The sequence below is a fragment of the Hylobates moloch genome, unplaced genomic scaffold (assembly GCF_009828535.3).
Source record: "Hylobates moloch isolate HMO894 unplaced genomic scaffold, HMol_V3 SCAFFOLD_22, whole genome shotgun sequence".
In the NCBI taxonomy this organism is placed as follows: domain Eukaryota; kingdom Metazoa; phylum Chordata; class Mammalia; order Primates; family Hylobatidae; genus Hylobates; species Hylobates moloch.
The window spans coordinates 20,833,380-20,853,623 of NW_026652297.1; the positions used below are offsets into that span (position 1 = coordinate 20,833,380).

Below are 20,244 nucleotides of genomic sequence, written 5' to 3' on the forward strand. Positions count from 1 at the left end.
TTGGAAGTGGTTTAAAAATTCAGTTAAAGCAACAACTCTGCTAAAATGCAAATAGTATGAAAACACAAAGAGAGAAACTTGGTATTCAATGAAAATAATGATATTTCAAAGGTGAAAAAAGATAAAGTGTATAAGAAAATAAGTGAGATAATGGAAAAAGTCAAATTGACATTAATTCTACTCAAAGTTTTAAGAGTTTTAAAATTTTGTTCTAACATTGTTCTCTAGGTTAAGTTGTACTTTGTAATTGTTCAAAGTTAGCATTTAAAAACTAAGATACTGAAAGAAATGGTAAAGACTATTTGACGAACATTTAATGAAGAAAAAATAAACATAACCTAGTTCAGTTCTAGGTAATATGAGGTCATAAAAGCTTTTTGAAAGGAAAGAGCATATTTCTGCTTACCCCTCTATGCAACGCTGTCCTTCCCCACTTATCTTTGGCATCTACATTTGCTCCTTTGTTCAGCAATGAGTAAACACAGTCTGTGTGCCCGTTGAGAACAGATAGCATCAGAGGCGTCCTGAGCAACAACAGGAATAGGTTCAGTGCTGTCACTTAAGACTGTACTCTGGTTTTCAAAATACGCCCTTCTGTGAAGCAACAATTATTTATCGAAACTTACTGTCCATTTCCATCTTGAATATCCACTGCATTCTGTGGTTCTGCATTTCCTATTAATAGCCGTAAGCATTCTGAATGACCATTTGTTGCTGTAAAGTGAAATTTAAACATTTCGGTAATTACATATAATGATAAAACAGAAAATGTCCATCTTAGAGCACATCTTCTAGAATTTAATTTTGGGATAGTTTCGCTGAATTTAATATGCAAGAATGAAAACTATAGGTACAAAGAAGGTTTCTACAGCCTTTGATTGTTAAAGCTAGAACAAATATGAATTCCTCACAGTAAAACATGACAGGCAGACTGCCTACCCAGCACCCATCCCCCATCATCTGCCTCTAAAAGAATGCTCATTTTATTTAGCTCTCTGGTAATGTGGTCAGGAAGAGTGCCTTGCCTCCAGCAAAGGGATGATACCAAGATTAGACCAAGTCAATCACAACAACCCCATTCTCCTCTGACAGTGATCAGTTTTAAGGTGAGCAGCACAGGAACCAGGTCTGACTACTGAGATGCTGATAAGTCTAGAGGCTGCTGGGAAATATTTTTATCTCTAATAATGAAAAGCCCCTATTCCTTCCTGATTTTAGATGCAATCCTTAAAAGCAGCAGCAATAATCCCGCAACATGAATGCAAATGTAAGAGAATAACAGAATTTAATCCAGAGCTCTGACACCGTTGTAGAATCAACCAACCCTGCAACTGCATCTGCCTGATACTGCTTTTTTTTTGAGACAGAATCTCGCTCTGTCACCCAGGTTGGAGTGCAGTGGTGTGATCTTGGCTCACTGCAATTTCCACCTCCTGGGTTCAAGCAATTCTCTGCCTCAGCCTCCCGAGTAGCTGGGATTACAGGCGCCCGCCACCACACCCAGTGAATTTTTTTGTATTTTTAGGAGAGATGAGGTTTCACCATCTAGGCCTGGCTAGTCTTGAACTCCTGACCTCATGATCCACCCGCCTTGGCCTCCCAAAGTGCTGGGATTACAGGCGTGAGCCACCGTGCCCAGCCTGCCTTTGGACATTGTATGTGAGACACTAAACCCTTTAAGCTATTTTCAATAGTGTACTGTTATTTATGGCTGAAATAATTTCAAATGATATATATATATATTATGTATATATATAAAATATATATATTATGTATATATATAAAATATATATATATATACATACACACACACACACACAGTAAAAGAAAAATGATCCATCTAAAGAATGCATGTGTTAAGTCCAAATGCATAAAATGGGCAAGGGTACAAGTAGAAGTAGTCCAAAGAAAAGAGCTCTTGAAGTAAGTTAAATCCTCTGCAAAATTCAGGTCCTGTTCACATATACAAAGTCTGAAGTTTAAAGAAATACATTAGAAAAAATATATCTTGCATATGATACAGAAAAGAACGTCTATCACTATTTCTTCTAATTAAAAGATGACAAAACTAGCAAAAGCAAGCTAGGTGCTGAATATTCCACAGTACGTTCCGACAGTTATATTAAATACTAATAGTTGTTAAACTTGTGGCTTAAACCACCTCTCCTACCCTAGTCCAATCTGTATGCTACACTCTGCCACCAGCTCTCACAGCTTGGCAATAAAAAACAGTGTCGTAACACTTGGGGATGTTCAAGAAGATCTTGTTTGGCCTATCATTTTTCAAATCAGTTCATTTACACTCAGTGCACAGTAGCTACTGATGAATGTTTGTGTCATCTAAGTTCAATACCCAAACACCAAGCACAGCATCACTGTGGGAAAGGACTGGTAAACCTCCAGGAAAAAAAAACCCTCAGTGTTCTTTTCATAGCTTAAAGATGCTCTCTATAGATCTCCAAATTTGAAAGGCATCTATAGATACAAGGCTTGCATTTATTGAATAGATAGGCACTAAGAGTAACCTGTAGTTCTTTTTGTGGGGAGGATTTATGCTGAACTATATGGCATTGGTTAACTACTTCTAAGGGACTGGCTAATGTCTCAGTTCAATATTTACCTATTGAGAGTGCAACCACTCCACGCAAGCTTTAAATTAGTTCTGCATATTATCTGCAATTATAATTTTTCTAGTTATAGATTAATATTTTTAAAATGTACTTATTTTTCACAGATCCCATCCAGTGTACAAAATTTATTTTTATTTTATATTTTAGGAACAGGGTTTCATCATGTTGCCTAGAGTGCAATCAAACTGAGCTCAAGTGACCCTCTTGCCTCAGCCTCCCAAGTTAGGTGGGAATACAGGCATGCGCCACCAAGTTTGGCTTTGCAAAGTGATATATAACTTCACTCTTTTTCAGAATAAGATAACAGCAAGTAATGCATTTTAACCTCTTGTTCAAACCATATAGTAGTGTATATATGTTTATTAGAGGTTCTAATCTATTATTAAAATATTTTTCTCAGCCCCGCCTGAACATCTGATAGCTTTGAAGGGTGGCTCTGGGAGTAACAGTGGGTGTTATCAATAGTATTCTAAAATGTAAGCTTCCCAAAGGACTAGAAAAAAAATCCAAGACGTATATTCAAATGTGTTCTTAAGGATCACTCTATAAAAATAGAGTTGTGAATCTGCATTTGCCAGTGATACGCAGTGGGTAGCAAGTCTTTTAATTGACTTGGTTATAGACCTTTGTATTTTAACGTATCTGCTACATCATAATATCACAATATGGAATAGTTCTTGCATAAAGTGCTCTGTAAAGACTGTCTGCATAAATGTTTAATGCAGTACACTGGTAAAATAAGTCAAAATGTGTATCACTTGTTAAATGAAAGATTATACCAATCAAAAATAACTTCTACCAGAAAGAAATAAATACTGCATTGTTTTGTTGATAAAGTGTTTCAGAAGCTAGATTATTACATAAACCCAACTTCTAAGGCAGATAATGTTTTAAGTGATGATAGTCTTGTTGTTGGTATTTCCTGAGAATACAATCATTTTACCACTTAAAGTCAAAAATTTCCCTAGACAGTCGTAGCTCCTGGTAATCTCCTTGGGTCTGGAAACTTTTGAAGAGCCAAGCTGACATTTTTCAGCTCTTTGGGCCACTGGGTTTTATAGGGAGAAGTCCAGAGATAAGTCCAGGCTGTAGCACAGCCTCCAAAACAACACAGGCGCCTCTCTGATCCTGCCCTACCTAAGCTTTGACGGTAGTGGGGCTTCTGTCTGGAGAAATGCCCTCAAAGGGTAACCAGTAGGTGTGACATAGAATTGGCCAATGTTACCATCTGCAGCCATCATCAAAAGATGAATCCACTGCCACTGCCCTGAGGGGCCCCTAAAATTGCAGAAGGTATCAGCAAGAAGGCTGCCAAGGTTGTTTTCCAAGAGAGGCCACAGGAGGAAGGGAGCTACTTGCAGGCACTTAAATCTTTTGTGCAGAAGAGCTTCTTTTCATGAGAGCAGGACAGTTTTAATGACTTCTTAAACACTTGTGTGGGACAGGCTTAAGCATGAGGGAGGTTTTAAGCCAGGCACAAAGTTATTTTCAAATACTAGTTAATAAATCTACTTTTATTTCCCTTTTCACACAGAAGCTGGTAGTCTAGGACCTACATGTAAACAACTTTAGATGAATATTTTTTGTGCTTGGTTTACTTGGGTTGGTATAATACACTATATTTAAGTTCCCTGAACACTGTGGATACTCCTAATGTTTATGAGTGATGGAGGCTTTGTAAATTCATTTGTGTGAATAAAGTTATTTGGTGGGGTCAAATAATCCATATATGATTTGAAAAAAAAAAAAAAAGGTCAAAATTTTAAAGACAATTAACCAGAAATATTATATACCAGAAATTGAAAAAGAGTATTGGATAGGAAGTTATAAATAAATCAAGCATAATATCCGGCATACCTGCTGCATGTATAGGTGTCCTCTTCAAAATGTAATCTTTTACTAAGATTGAGGCTCCCTGATTAATGAGTACATCCACACATTCAACATGGCCCTTAAATGCTGCAAGATCTAGGGGTGTTCTTCCACTACTATTTCTGACATCAAGATCTAACAAAGACTGTACCAACACTTCCAGTGCTTGATGGTGACCATGATAGGCCTAGAAATAAATAAAAATATAAATTTAAAACATACATATTTAGACTGACTTCCTAAATACTTCAAAAAATGTACATAAGCAAACTTGTCTTCATATTATTATCCTATTTGAGATAATCCAAACTTCTACATTGAGAATTCAGGAAGTTAACTACAGAGCTTTCTAATAATCAACATAGTAGCCTACTGTGTTAGGGAATAGGCATTCTAAAAATAATAAAATTTCAAATGACAGGTGATCTTTTCATGAGTATACAATGCTTGGTTCACGGCAGACATTCAATGGATGTGTGACAGGGATTCATTTAAAGTCTTGATTTCAAGTCTGATTCTAAAAAGCCTGTGTTTTTTTTTGCTTTGTTTTGAGACAGGGTCTTGCTCTGTTGCCCCAGCTGGAGTGCAGTGGTGTGATCATAGCTCACTGCAGCCTTGACCTTCTGGGCTTAAGTGATCCTCCCACCTCAGCCTCCTGAGTAGCAGGGACCAGAGGTACACGTCACCATGCCCAGCTAATTTTTCTTTTAATTTTTGTAGTGATGAGGGTCTCGCTATGCTATCCAGGCTGGTCTCAAAATTCCTGGCCTCAAATCATCCTCCTACCTTGGTCTCTCAAAGTGCTAGGATTACAGGCATGAGCCACTGCGCCCAGCCAAGCCTGTGTTCTTAATCACAGTTCAGTGCTCCACATCAACTACAAAGATGGCTAGCAACTTGAGTCAGTGCTTGAATATTCTGATTTCTCAAATTAAATTGACTATACCCACCCCATAATGTGCCATAGCTAAAAAAGAAGTAATTCTTTTAGCAAAGAAATACGTAACTGAGCCCTGCTTGAATATCACCACATACTAGGCACTGTCCTAGCTGTACAAAAGTAAGACTGAAGATTTGTCGGACTGAGGTTGTCTTTTTTTTTTTTTTTTTTTGAGACGGAGTCTCACTCTGTCACCAGGCTGGCAATCTCAGCTCACTGCAACCACCGCCTCCCTGGGTTCAAGCGATTCTCCTGTCTCAGTCTCCCGAGTAGCTGGGATTACAGGCGCACATCACCATGCCCCAGCTAATTTTTGTATTTTTAGTAGAGACGGGGTTTCACCATGTTGGCCAGGATGCGCTCCATCTCTTGACCTTTTGATCCGCCCGCCTCGGCCTCCCAAAGTGCTGGGATTACAGGCGTGAGCCACTGTGCCCAGCCCCAAGTTGCCTTCTTTATACGGTCTAATAAAAGGGCTTTCCAGAAAAGTCTTTTCAAAATCCAACATGGCAACAGAACATATATTATTTACACTGGATTAAATGCTGAGCAGGACATAAAGAAAGAAATAAACTCCAAAGGACTATAATGCCATTTCTTGTAGAAAATGTCAGAAAGTAGCAACAAAAGATAAACTTGCTCTGGGCCTCACTGATCTCTTTATAATGAATCTGTGTAGAAACTTGACTACTTAAGCTTGACTATCTCAAAGATTAAAGTGACTGTAGGTCACGGAACTCTTTTAGGATTACATCTAACTTTGTTCCTCAATACCAGGTCAATGAAAATTATGCTACTGAAAGAATGAACTCTGAGGAACCATACATTATATATAGAAGACAATATAAAAAGAAGAGTTTAGCCAGTTGCGGTGGCTCACACCTATAATCCCAGCACTTTGAGGAGGCTGAGGTGGAAGGATCATTTGAACAGGAGTTTGGGACCAGCCTGAGCAACATAGTGAGATCTCATCTCTGCCCAAAATAAATAAACAAACAAACAAATAAGCTGGACCTGGTGGCACGTGCCTGTGGTCCCAGCTATGCAGGAGGCTGAGGTGGAAGGATCACTTGAGTCTAGGAGGTACAGGCTGCAGTGAGCTGGGATTGCACCACTGCACCCCAGCCTGGGTGACAGAATGAGATTGTATCTCTAAATAAATAAAAAAATAATAATAAATGAGGTTGGGCATGGTCACTCACACCTATAATCTCAGCACTTTGGCAGGCCAACACAGGAGGATTACTTGGAGTTTGAGACTAGCCTGGAAAACAGTGAGACCTTGTCTCTATAAAAAAATAAAGAATTAGTTGGGAATGGTGGTGTGCACCTATAGTCCTAGCTACTCAGAAGGCTGAGGGAGGGAGGCTCACTTTAGCTCAGGAGTTCAAGACTGCAGTGAGCCGTGATTGTGCCACTACACTCCAGCCTGGATGACAGAGTGAGACACTGTCTGAAAAACAATAGCAAAAATAAATAAGAAATAAAAATGAAAAGACAAGAGAATAAATGGGAGCCATGATGATTTGCCACAGGGCTTTTCCCCCCATGATATCCTTGTATGGGAATGAGAAGAAGCCCAAATGTCCAGTATGAACAAAATTAGGAATCAAGGCCAGTTTCCTTAAGCCTCAGATCAATATGTTTTCACTGTACCAAGTTGTCCCGAATGGGAGAGTTTCGAGTAAGAAATTAAAGTAACTTCTGAAAACCTCCTAGAGATAGATATGAAATGCAAAAGTGGTGGTATAATCATATTTCATTGAGCCTAATTACTAAATTATTTCAATTTTTAGTTTAAAAACACTATTTAGTATACCTATGGCATAGCAGCACTTACTCATAATAGCCAAGAGATGGAAGTAACCCAGCATCTATTGTCAGATGAATGGATAAAGAAAAATGTGCTATATACATAACAATAGATTATTATTCAGCTTAAAAATAAGGAAATTCAGCCACATGCTACAACATGGATGAAACCTGCTAGATGAAATAAGCCAGTCACACAACACACAAAAATACTGTTATGATTCCACTTAAATGAGGTATCTAGGTTAGTCAAATTCATAGGAACAGAAGGTAGGCTAGTATTACCAGGGACTGGGGAAAGGAGAAATAGGGAGATGTTTAATGGGTACAGAGTTTTAGTTTTAATCTTTACAAGATAAAAAGGTTCTGGGAATTGGTTGTATAGTAATGTAAATATAACACTGCTGAACTGTACAATTAGAAATGGTTAAGAAGGTACGTTTTATGTTTTCTTTTTTCTACCATTACCACCATATACACATACAAAATCTCTGACAAAAAAATAGTAATGGGGGGGGAGAGAGAAAGAGAGAGACAGAGACCGACCCACTAATCAATGTATAGCAGATTGTTAACTTGCAAGCACAAAAAGAGAAACTTGCCAAATTGAAGGGTGGGGAGAATACAAACGAGAAATTTCTAATGAAACAACATCATTAAACTGATAACTAAGTCCTAAAGACTACAGGGCTTTTGGGAGTCTTTAATATGCTACTAGTTGAATCTCCACAAGGGGGAAATAGTCTGGCACCTAGAAAGTGCTCAAGAAATGACAGTGAAATTATTATAATGAGAATGATGCTGCTGCTGCTGCTAATGCTGCTCCATCTTCATTTCTTTTCATCAATAGTAAAATGGCTATTTCTTCCATGCTGGCTTTGCCTTTTCAGACTGACTTACTATCCATGTCTGGAAGAGGTGATGGTGTTTCCAAGGACTCAAAGGGCAAAGAAATAGAAAGCTTCAAGAATGCTTTCTTAGTTATTTAGAATATGATAGGAAGTATCAGTGCGGAGAAATAGCAGAAAATTTAATGTATATATGTCAGTGTTAAAATACACACAAGGAGAATATTAAGATAAAAAATAATAGTACATATGAAAAGAAACAATCAAATGAATAACTGAACTTGTAGTGTTCCACATTAAATTAAGGATACATCCTTATAAGCATTTTACTAAAAATCAGGGATCTCACAAACACCTGGTGACAGTACCCTGGTCTCCTGATTCTCAAAGTACCCCCTTCCCTACAACTCTAACATGCTTTGTCTCAAAAATAAATTCTTTCAGTACAGAAAGCTAGATTAGGATCTACTTGAAATTTAAGGTAATAAATTCTCATTTGACTTAAAAAATTGTCACATTCTTCCCTAACCTTCTCCATTTAGTGACTGACACTGAAAAAAAATTTAGAGGAATCTTAAAGTGGAAGGGACATAACAGACAATGTAGCCAAATCCTATAGTGTGAGCAACGGAAGGACTAGGGAACACACAACCAGTTAGCACCCCAAGATCACAAAGTAAGCAAAAAATTGTAGAAATACCACAGAATGTGTGTGTATACCATCTGCTTAGCCAACTTATAAGGCATTCCACTAGGGCAGCACATTTTAAAATTCACCATCACAGGCATATTCTCCATATTTTCTCCCTTTCTCTCCCCAGAAGGCCCTGGGGGAAGCCTAAGGATCATTGTCTGTCCTTTTTTTTTTTTCTAAAGCAAGAAACAGAAAAAACAAAAACAAAAACCCAGCACATTAAATAATTCTCTGAATTAAAGAAAGTTCTCAAAGTTTTAATTCCACGATAACTATTACATGGATAACTATTACCAAAAGTTTATGGTACTAGTTTGAGTCAACACAAATAGGTATTAGATATTTTCAGTAAACCAGCAGCTATCAAGTTGGCTATGAAGGCAGTACTCACAGCCAAGTGTAAAGGGCTTATTGTTGCTCTATTATCTGAATCACTCAGCATGTCTGTTCCTGAGGTTTCCATTAACTGAAAAAGAAGAGGCATTTTAAATGTCAGAAGGACATACTACAGCAATTATTTTCTCCCACCCTCCCAGTTCAAATCCACTTTAGACTATTATTTGGCAACTCAGCAAACTTATAAAACATGATTATTATGAAAGTATACTAAGGACCACAGACTAAGAGCTTTGAAGACAGGCTATAAGAGTTTGGGGGAAATGCTACTTAATTGCCACCAAGTAAACATCTTCCTTCCCTCTGTACACGTGATTTCTGTCACCGTCTTTGCGCCTAATATGTAAAAACACTTTCAGCTCTAATGACAGCAAATAAACATAATTGGTAGAAGGGAATTGACCAATACTAATTGGTGGGAGGGAATTGACTAATACTTACAACATCTAGAGGAGTTTCGCTTGCAATCTGAAATAAAAGTCAAAACAAAAATATTTAGCTTGGGAAGTATTCATCTATATTAAGTCTCAACTTACACAGGGCTTTGCTAACTTTGACCCTAAACCCGTGCTTCCTTTGGCTCCAAAAAATTAGGTGTTTTGAATAAACAATTTTATATCACAATAGACGTCAAATCTACATACATAGGTCTAAAATTTTGGTGTGAAGATCCATAACATAGGAAAATAGTTATTTTTGTAGCAGGGCTCTAAGTGCTATATTAAATTGTCAACCTCCCTTTTCTTCTTTTATATCTACTCTCATTGAATTTTATTTCCCCTGGAAGGGAAGCAAAGTTTAATGTAATTTATAAGGTTAAGTCTAAATAAGAGCTTCTTTAACCTAAAATATCTGTTACACCCATGAATATCTTTTCCTTGACTTTCCTTCTGGTTTGGTAAATTTGGGTGAACGGTGGTATTCTATTCCAGAATCAGACCACAGTAGAAATAAAAACTTCCTTTGCAGAAGTGGAGCCTCCCTTGTTAGGAGGGGTTGTGAAATAAATGTGCCTTTTGGAATTCCCTAAATATATGGGGGAGATACTCCTTTCACAGGGACTTTAATTTCTCACAAAAGACACAGTTACAGTTTTTTAGAAACTTACGAGGAATATTTATTTAAAGGGGCAGGAGAAGTAAATACTGTAGACACGAACATGGAACATGGGGTAATCAGTAGCCCTCTTCAGAGATCTAATTTTCTCCTTTTTTAAAAGGAAAAGAGAATGAGATGTCTCTTACTAAAGCAAGTATGAATTTAAGAGGTATATAAATTCTGAAAATGTTAAAAAGCAAAATGGAATTCGTTCCTTGATCCATTTATTCTCATTTTTGTTACATTATTAGACTATAAACTCACATTAGGTCTTTCACAAGAATTCAGGAATCTTACCAGCTGAAGACATAGACGGTGACCATAAGCAGCGGAATAATGAACTGCATTGTATCCTTGCTTATCACGGATCCCTGGATTTGCATCGTTTCTTAATAAGTATTCCAGGCACCTATATATAACAAGAACAACATACTGAAAATCCTAAATCCTGCATATTAACCAATGATAAAAAGAGACTGAAATAAAAAACTGACAATTTTTCTTATACTTGAGTAATATAAAAATCATAAATGTATTACACTATAAAAATCTGTCATTTAAATGACACTGACTAAAGTATCATAAAAATGCAAATGAAACATTCATGAGAATCTTCTTGATTCAAAGTGGATACCTCAAAAGTCTGTCAGACAGCTTTTTTTTTTTTTAATATGTGAAGGCTCTCTTTTACACAGTCTCTATCTATACCACCACCTATTCTACTAAACAATGTTGGACAGGATTAAACACAGAATGAGTAAATTCTTCATCATGAAGCTCAAGGAAGGATGTTAAACAAAAGAAAACAAAACCCCAAGAAACCAACGTCAGAACTCAATGAATCTGAATTAGAGGACTAAGAAGAGGTATATAAACAGAGTAAAGTGGTAAGAAGGTATCCATAAGAGATATTTCATTTCTGTGATATTAAAATATGAGGAAAATAATTTTAAAAAACACTATATGTAAAACCACTATGGAAAACTGTATGGAGATTCCTTAAGGAACGAAAAGTAACACTACCATTTGATCCAGCAATCCCATTACTGAGTATCTACCCAGAGGAAAAGAAGTCATTATTTGAAAAAGGCACTTGCACATGCATGTTTATAGCAGTACAATTCGCAATTGCAAAAATATGAAACAAGTCTATTCAGGCTATCAACCAACGAGTGTGTAAAGAAAATGTGGTATACATACACCATGGAATACTATTCAGACATAGAAAGGAACAAAATAATAGCATTCGCAGCAACCTGGAGTTGGAGATCATTATTCTAAGTGAAGTAATTCAGGGATGGAAAACGAATATTGTATGTTCTCACTCATAAGTGGGAGCTATGAGGAGACGCGAAGGCACAAAAATGATAGAATGGACTTTGGGGACTCGGGGAAGTTCCCAAATTGTACCCAATATGTAGTCTTTTATCCATCATATTTTACTCCATGTGAGGGATAAAAGACTACACATTGGATACAGTGTACATTGCTCAGGTGACCGGTGCACCAAAATCTCAGAAATCATCAATAAAGAACTTATCTATGTAATCAACAACCACCTGCTCCCCAATAACTATTGAAATAAAATAAAAATAAATTTAATCGTGTTTTTTTTGGCATTGGTTCTGTTTATGTGATGGACTACGTTTATTGATTTGCGTATGGTGAACCAGCCTTGCATCCCACGGATGAAGCCGAGTTGATCGTGGTGGGTAGGCTTTTTGATATGCTGCTGGATTCAGTTTGCCAGTATTTTATTGAGGATTTTCGCATCAATGTTCATCAGGGATACTGGCCTAAAATTCTCAAGGCTTTGGTATCAGGATGATGTTGGCCTCATAAAATGACTTAGGGAGGATTCCCTCTTTTTCTATTGTTTGGAATACTTTCAGAAGGAATGGTACCAGCTCCTCTTTGTACCTCTGGGAGAATTCGGCTGTGAATCCATCTGGTCCTGGACTTTTGTTTGGTAGGCTATTCATTATTGCCTCAATTTCAGAACCTGTTATTGGTCTATTCAGAGATTCAACTTCTTCCTGGTTTAGTCTTGGGAGGGTGTATATGTCCAGGAATTTATTCCTTTCTTCTAGATTTTCTAGTTTATTTGCGTAGAGGTGTTTATAGTATTCTCTGATTGTAGTTTGTATTTCTGTGAGATCGGTGGTGATATTCCCTTTATGTGTCTATTTGATTCTTCTCTCTTTTCTTCTTCATTAGTATTGCTAGCGGTCTGTCTGATTATCTCAATAGATGCAGAAAAGGCCTTCGACAAAATTCAACAGCACTTCATGCTAAAAACTCTCAATAAACTAGGTATTGATGGAATGTATCTCAAAATATAAGAGCTAATTATGACAAACCCACAGCCAATATCATACTCAATAGGCAAAAACTAGAAGCATTCCCTTTGAAAATTGGCATAAGACAAGGATGCCCTCTTTTACCACTCCTATTCAACATAGTGTTGGAAGTTCTGGACAGGGAAATCAGGCAAGAAAAAGAAAGAAAGGGTATTCAGTTAGGAAAAGAGGAAGTCAAATTGTCTCTGTTTGCAGATGACATGAATGTATATTTAGAAAACCCCATTGTCTCAGCCCAAAATCTCCTTAAGCTGATAAGCAACTTCAGCAAAGTCTCAGGATACAAAATCAATGTGCAAAAATCACAACCATTCTTATACACCAATAACAGACAAACAGCCAAATCATGAGTGAACTCCAATTCACAAATGCTACAAAGAGAATAAAATACCTAGGAATCCAACTTACAAGGGATGTGAAGGACCTCTTCAGGCAGAACTACAAACCACTGCTCAATGAAATAAAAGAGGACATAAACAAATGGAAGAGGCCGGGCGCGGTGGCTCACGCCTGTAATCCCAGCACTTTTGGAGGCCGAGGCGGGTGGAACACGAGGTCAGGAGATCGAGACCATCCTGGCTAACACAGTGAAACCCTATCTCTACTAAAAATACAAAAAATTAGCCGGGTGAGGTGGCGGGTGCCTGTAGTCCCAGCTACTCGGGAGGCTGAGACAGGAGAATAGCGTGAACCCCGGGGGGGGCGGAGCCTGCAGTGAGCCGAGAATGCGCCACTGCACTCCAGCCTGGGCGACAGCGAGATTCCGTCTCAAAAAAAAAAAAAACAACGAAAAAAAACAAATGGAAGAACATTCCATGCTCACGGACAGGAAGAATCAATATTGTGAAAATGGCCATACTGCCCAAGGTAATTTATAGATTCAATGCTATCCCCATCAAGTTACCAATGACTTTCTTCACAGAATTGGAAAAAACTAAAGTTCATATGGAACCAAAAAAGAGCCCACATTGCCAAGACAATCCTAAGCCAAAAGAACAAAGCTGGAGGCATCACGCTACCTGACTTCAAACTATACTACAAGGCTACAGTAACCAAAACAGCATGGTACTGGTACCAAAACAGATATATAGAACAATGGAACAGAACAGAGGCCTCAGAAATAACACCACACATCTACAACCATCTGATTTTTGACAAACCTGACAAAAACTAGCAATGGGGAAAGGATTCCTTATTTAATAAATGGTGCTGGGAAAACTGGCTAGCCATATGTAGAAAGCTGAAACTGGATCCCTTCCTTACACTATATACAAAAATTAACTCAAGACGGATTAAAGACTTAAATGTTAGACCTAAAACCATAAAAACCCTATTAGAAAACCTAGGGAATACCATTCAGAGCATAGGCATGGGCAAAGACTTCATGACTAAAACACCGAAAGCAATGGCAACAGAAGCCAAAATAGACAAATGGGATCTAATTAAACTAAAGAGCTTCTGCACAGCAAAATAAACTATTATCAGAGTGAAAAGGCAATCTATGGAATGGGAGAAAATTTTTGCAATCTACTCATCTGACAAAGGGCTAATATCCAGAACCTACAAAGAACTTAAATTCACATGAAAAAAACAACCCCATGAAAAAGTGGGCAAAGGATATGAACAGACACTTCTCAAAAGAAGACATTTATGCAGCCAACAGACATACAAAAAAATGCTCATCATCACTGGTCATCAGAGAAATGCAAATCAAAACCATAATGAGACACTATCTCATGCCAGTTAGAATGGCCATCATTAAAAAGTCAGGAAACAACAGATACTGGAAAGGATGTAGAGAAATAGGCATGCTTTTGCACTGTCAGTGGGAGTGTAAATTAGTTCAACCATTGTGGGAGACAGTGCGGTGATTCCTCAAGGATCTAGAACTAGAAATACCATTTGACCCAGCCATCCCATTACTAGGTATATACCCAAAGGATTATAAATCATGCTGCTATAAAGACACATGCACACATATGTTTACTGCGCCACTATTTGCAATAGCAAAGACTTGGAACCAACCCAAATGTCCATCAATGATAGACTGGATTAAGAAAATGTGGCACATATACACCACGGAATACCATACAGCCATAAAAAAGGATGAGTTCAAGTCCTTTGCAGGGACACGGATGAAGCTGGAAACCATCATTCTCAGCAAACTATCACAAGATCAGAAAACCAAACACTGCATGTTCTCACTCATACGTGGGAGTTGAACAACGAGAACACATGGAGGGGAACGTCACACACACAACTCTCACTCTTAAGTGGAAGTTGAACAATGAGAACATGTGGACACAGGGAGGGGAACATCACACACCGGGGCGTGTCGAGGGTGGGGGGCTCGGGGAAGGATAGCATTAGGAGAAATACCTAATGTAAATGATGAGTTGATGGGTGCAGCAAACCAACATGGCACATGTATACCTATGTAACAAACCTGCACGTTGTGCACATGTACCCTAGAACTTAAAAGTATGATGACAAAAAAAAAATTAATTAAAAAACACTATATAAGGCCGGGCGCGGTAGCTCACGCCTGTAATCGCAGCACTTTGAGAGGCTGAGGCGGGCAGATCACGAGGTCAAGAGATCAAGACCATCCTGGCCAACATGGTGAAATCTTGTCTCTACCAAAAATACAAAAATTAGCTGGGCGTGGTGGTGGGCGCCTGTAGTCCCAGATACTCGGGAGGCTGAGCCAGGAGAATTGCTTGAACTCGGGAGGTGGAGGTTGCAGTGAACAGAGATCGTGCCACTGCACTCCAGCCTGGCGACAGACTGAGACTGGAAAAGAAACACAACAGTATATAGGCCATAATTTATAATTTTAATACATTTTATTACAGCAGAAAAAAAAAGCACTGTAATAGCACTGGTACCAGTGATCTTGGGCCATAAAGGTGAAATAGCCTCTGTTTATTCATTTGATACATGGAGAAGCTAGCTAAATAATCTAAAGTCTATTCATGTTCAAATTCCAAGTCTATAATTATTCAGTGATAATTTGGTTTGGTATTCAAATATGTCTACCCAAATATTAAACTATCTGGGGAAAAAAATTCTTTAATCAAATACTCCTTGTTAAAAGTTTCCAAAATCACACTGAAGTCATATAAAAACAAATGAAAAGAAATTCTAAAGCAATGTAACTGATCTTTCAGTAACTCTAGCTCACAAATATATGACAGCCATTATTTCAATGCTAACACATTTCTTTAAATGCTGAATTTCTTAAAATGCTTTAGATCTCTTAGAAATTAGTTTCAGAATCTTCATTGTAATATCTTCAATGGCAGCAAATATTCATCCTTAAATGTGCAATTTTGGTATTTATGCACAGCTAAAATTCTTTGGAGTCAAGCATAATAAAAAAAGAAGATTAAGCTGGGTGCAGTGGCTCATGCCTGTAATCCCAGCACTTTGGGAAGCGGAGGCAGGAGGATCATCTGAGGTCAGGAGTTTGAGACCTGCCTGACCAACATGGAGAAACCCCATCTCTACTAAAAATACAAAATTAGCCAGGCATGGTGGTGTACGCTTGTAATCCCAGCTACTTGGGAGGCTGAGGCAGGAGAATCACTTGAACCCGGGAGGCGGAGATTGCACCATTGCACTCCAGCCTGGGCAACAAGATCGAAACTCCGTCTCAAAAAAAAAAAAAAAAAGCTTAAAGTGGGTATCACTATGATAAAAAAAATAATAAAACTCACGTCTGGCCCTAAAGTAGTAAGACTGGTGTTTAGTTTTGTTTCACAAACTAGTTCTGAGGACATGTCAGGAAAAGGAAGTGTTTCAGTCAGTGTGTAAACTCTGTACACAGCCTTCCTTGGTGCTGAATTCAGAGGACAGTGCTCACTGGGATGTAGAAAAAGGCTGCAAGTCTGTAGGAACACTTTACAGGCAAAAACATTTTACCCAAGGGCATTTAAAAAAAAATCTTTAATCAAGTTCTCTAGATGTTAGTGATAAAACAGAAATGGTTCTTCCTTACTGAGACCTGAATACAAGACTTATTCTAATACAATTTCTTTTATTGGCATACCTTTCAGATTTTGCTAAACAATATAAATTTTCATAATTACTCTGGGTAAGCATTATCCCCAACAAATGAAAAAGATTACTGACACTAAGTTAAATGACTTTTCCCAAATCCTTTTGGCTAGAATACAGCAAACCAAGGACTAAACCACCTCAGGTCTTCTCTTTAGCCACTGTTCTATGTTCCCACAAAGCTTTGGAACAGTGGTTAATCAGTTACAGTGATAAGTTAACTAGGGTGCTTATAAAATACTGAATCACAAAATTGCTTGATCTTGAAAATGTGGACTTCATTAAAGGGTGGGGGCAAGAGAGTCTGTCTACTCTTTTTTCTGTTTGTACATTAACACACATTCATTTTATAAAACTCAGACAGTTAAGAAATGAAGATTCTCTATAATCTGTCCTCTGAAATAAAATATATACACAAAATCTGAAAAAATATTTAAGGCTAAACAATATTCTGTTACAATTTTTTCCTCAATGTTAGGCAAATTAAATGTCTTCATCCCCACTAACCACATAGGTTAAAATCGGAATGCATTTCAAACTATTTAAATTTCTCCTACTCTTACCCTATCACTCATGAACCCTACCATTTTGAGTTCTGATGCAAGTTCAGACTAATTCAAATTCATGTGTCCCATGGCTGGTCAGAGCCCTGGGTAAGGACCACTCAGCCAGGAAAACAGACGTGGTATTGTCACTCCAAGAGGCCCTCCCTCCTCTCTAATCTTCCCATCATGGCATACAACAGTTCTTACCACCCCCCACCACCCCACCCCTGGCCCAAAAAATCAGTTTTAAAAAATACAACTAACCTTTATAGGAAGATTAGGATATGTCAGAACTGTTCCAAACAATTCATATATACTAAACCATTTTAAACCCTACATAGTCGTGACAGAGTTTAGACTATTATCTCCATTTCACAGATGAAATAGGCACAGAGAGGTTAAGTAATTTGCTGAAGGTCCCACAGTAACAGGCAGAGCTAGTATCAAACACTGCCCTTACATATATATACACAATAAGCTTAACAAGGTTGTTGAATGTTTAAGTCACATACAAAAGGCAAATATATCTTCTATATACCAACACAAAAAAATTTAAAGATTTTGGTAATAAAAAATATCAGATACATAGGAATAAATCTCAGCATTATAAAACCTCTACACACAAAAAAACTGCATGATCCCATTTTTATGAAGTTTGAAAACAGACAAAAATAAACTGCCATAAGAAGTCAAAATGCAGCCCCATTTCCTAAGAGTGTTGCTATGGTCTAAATGTTTATGTCCCCCCACACCCATTCACATGGTGAAATTCCAACCTCAAGGTGATGTTATTAGGAGATGGGGCCTTTAGGGGGTGATTAGGTCAAGAGGGCAGAGCCCTCCCTCATGAATGGGATTAATGTCCTTATAATAAGGCCCAAAAGAGCTCTCACTCCTTCTACCATGTGAGGATATGGCAAGAGTATGCCCTCAAAGAGGAAGTGGGCCTTCTCCAGACACTGAATCTGCCAGTGCCTTGATATTCTTGACTTCTCAGCTTCCAGAACTGTGAGAAATAAAATTTCTGTTGTTTATAAGCCACCTAGCTTTTGGTATTTTGTTATACCAGTCCAAACAGACTAAGAGAATTGTTATTGTGAAGTTACGATGTTGCTGAAACAAATATCTAAAATGTAGAAGAGGTTTTGGAACTGAGTAATGGATAGAGGATGGAAGAGTTATGAGGTGTGGGCTAGAGATAACCACCCATAAGATATTTTTAAAAAGTATATATGATATAGAAAAGGCTTTATAACATATACCAGGACTTCAACTTTGATTAAGGCTGTGAGGGACATAAAATGATCTACATACACATACAGCAATATAACTGTTGATGGTGGTTATCTCAGGATAGCTGGTAGGAGGGGAATTTCTTCCTTATTAGCAGGAAAAACAGCCCTCAACCTTTCCTTCTCTTATATACATATTACACACAGGTGTGGAGAAGACCCACATGACATCCTGTTCAAAGATAGCCCTATATGTCTCTGCAACAGGCAAATATAATTTTATTAATATTTCACATATTTAATATGTTTATTGTGATAGCAACCATATATTTGTTTGCTGGATTCTTACATGATGTAAAATAAAGACACTTCAGAGGACTTGCTGAATGACTACCAAGTACGCAGACATCAGGACAACGGGGGTGACAAGCAGAATGACTAGAATGAGTCAGGGAAGATTTCATGTATTTTTCCAATTATTTACTCAAAGTGAGGACGAAGGGATATAAGGCAGAACAGAATTATAATTACTGTATGTCGGTCCTAAACAGCAGAAAACCAATGTCAGATTGTTAAAAATTCTAAAGTATAAACAACAACTTTTCCTGGGGAGCTTTAAAGGTAGAAACTGTGATGCTGACGGGGATTAAAAAAAAAAAACTATTTAAAAAACAAATAAGCAAATGTACATTACTGAACAATAGCAATTGGAAGCTCTGAGGAATTTGTTTCTTCTTTTAGAAAATGTTTCATTGTTGCTTTGGCAGAATGAATTATGCCTGATTCTCTTATTACTCAAGCTATTCCTGGGAATACAATTACAACTGGGTACAATTGTACCCAATTTAAGAAAAATATTTTTTACAATTTAAGAATAATAAATCCTTTAATGCCACTGTTTAAGCCTCCAAAACAATCACTTATTAAAAGGATGCCTCTGGTATCCCAGAATAATTACTGTGGCTTATATTTTCCACAAGGCTCCCATGGAACAAATCATTGAATCAATAAATGATGGCACTCGACAGGCTCTCTGGGATTTTGATACTTAATAAAGATAGGAAACAGAGGCTCCCATTAACAGTGCTAGATTATGCACAGTCTCATTTAGTTTTCCCAGCAACTCTAACAGGGAGGTTTCATTTTCCTTTTACAAACAAAGAATATTTTGGCTTAGCAATTACTTGCTCATGCTCACATGGGTACAGTATGGAAACTCCAAGATTTAAATTGGGTCTTTCTGATCCCAAGGCTCATGTTCTTTTCAGTACATCAGGCTGTTTAGTGTACATACTGAGGATTAAATATTTAAATAATAAAAGTCACTGCTTACTTGCTCTAAACAGTTTATATTCAGTGAGAAAACTAGTGATTTTAGTACTAGTACCCTTCTATAGGAAAAGTAGATTGGCTTACAATGAAACCACAAATCTCCAACACTATCAGTTGAATTATATGTTATTCCTTTGTGGTTGTGTGTGTGTGTGTGTGTGTGTGTGTGTGTGTGAATTAAGGTTTAGTGCATTTGTCTAAGGGCAGAAGGATCAAAGTGTAATCTTTTTTGGGGGGGAAGGAAGGTGGGAGACAATCTCTCAGTGGAATCTGGATCATACTGAGCTGTACCCAATAACCAGTCTGTGAAAGTAATGGTAAAGGACTACAGATGGTGATAACAGGTATAACTTATTTTAAGCAAATCTATAAATCAAACCATGAAATTATAAAACTGATAAATTAGGGATAAGCTACTTATCCAAG

At 37.6% G+C, this 20,244-nt stretch overlaps 1 protein-coding gene across 5 annotated transcripts in view; it reads right to left on the minus strand.

Annotated features, from left to right (window-relative positions):
* ANKRD28 (ankyrin repeat domain 28) overlaps nucleotides 1–20,244 on the minus strand; it is a 197,664-nt gene that overhangs the window by 17,179 nt on the left and 160,241 nt on the right. For all 5 annotated transcript variants that reach the window (XM_032144284.2, XM_032144285.2, XM_032144282.2 and 2 more), the window contains 6 exons: nucleotides 10,588–10,699; nucleotides 9,634–9,660; nucleotides 9,188–9,262; nucleotides 4,488–4,689; nucleotides 627–714; nucleotides 407–524 (listed from right to left, as the gene is read on the minus strand). In XM_032144284.2, the coding sequence (XP_032000175.1) occupies nucleotides 407–524; nucleotides 627–714; nucleotides 4,488–4,689; nucleotides 9,188–9,262; nucleotides 9,634–9,660; nucleotides 10,588–10,699 (622 nt within the window). The remainder of the gene's footprint in view (nucleotides 1–406; nucleotides 525–626; nucleotides 715–4,487; nucleotides 4,690–9,187; nucleotides 9,263–9,633; nucleotides 9,661–10,587; nucleotides 10,700–20,244) is intronic.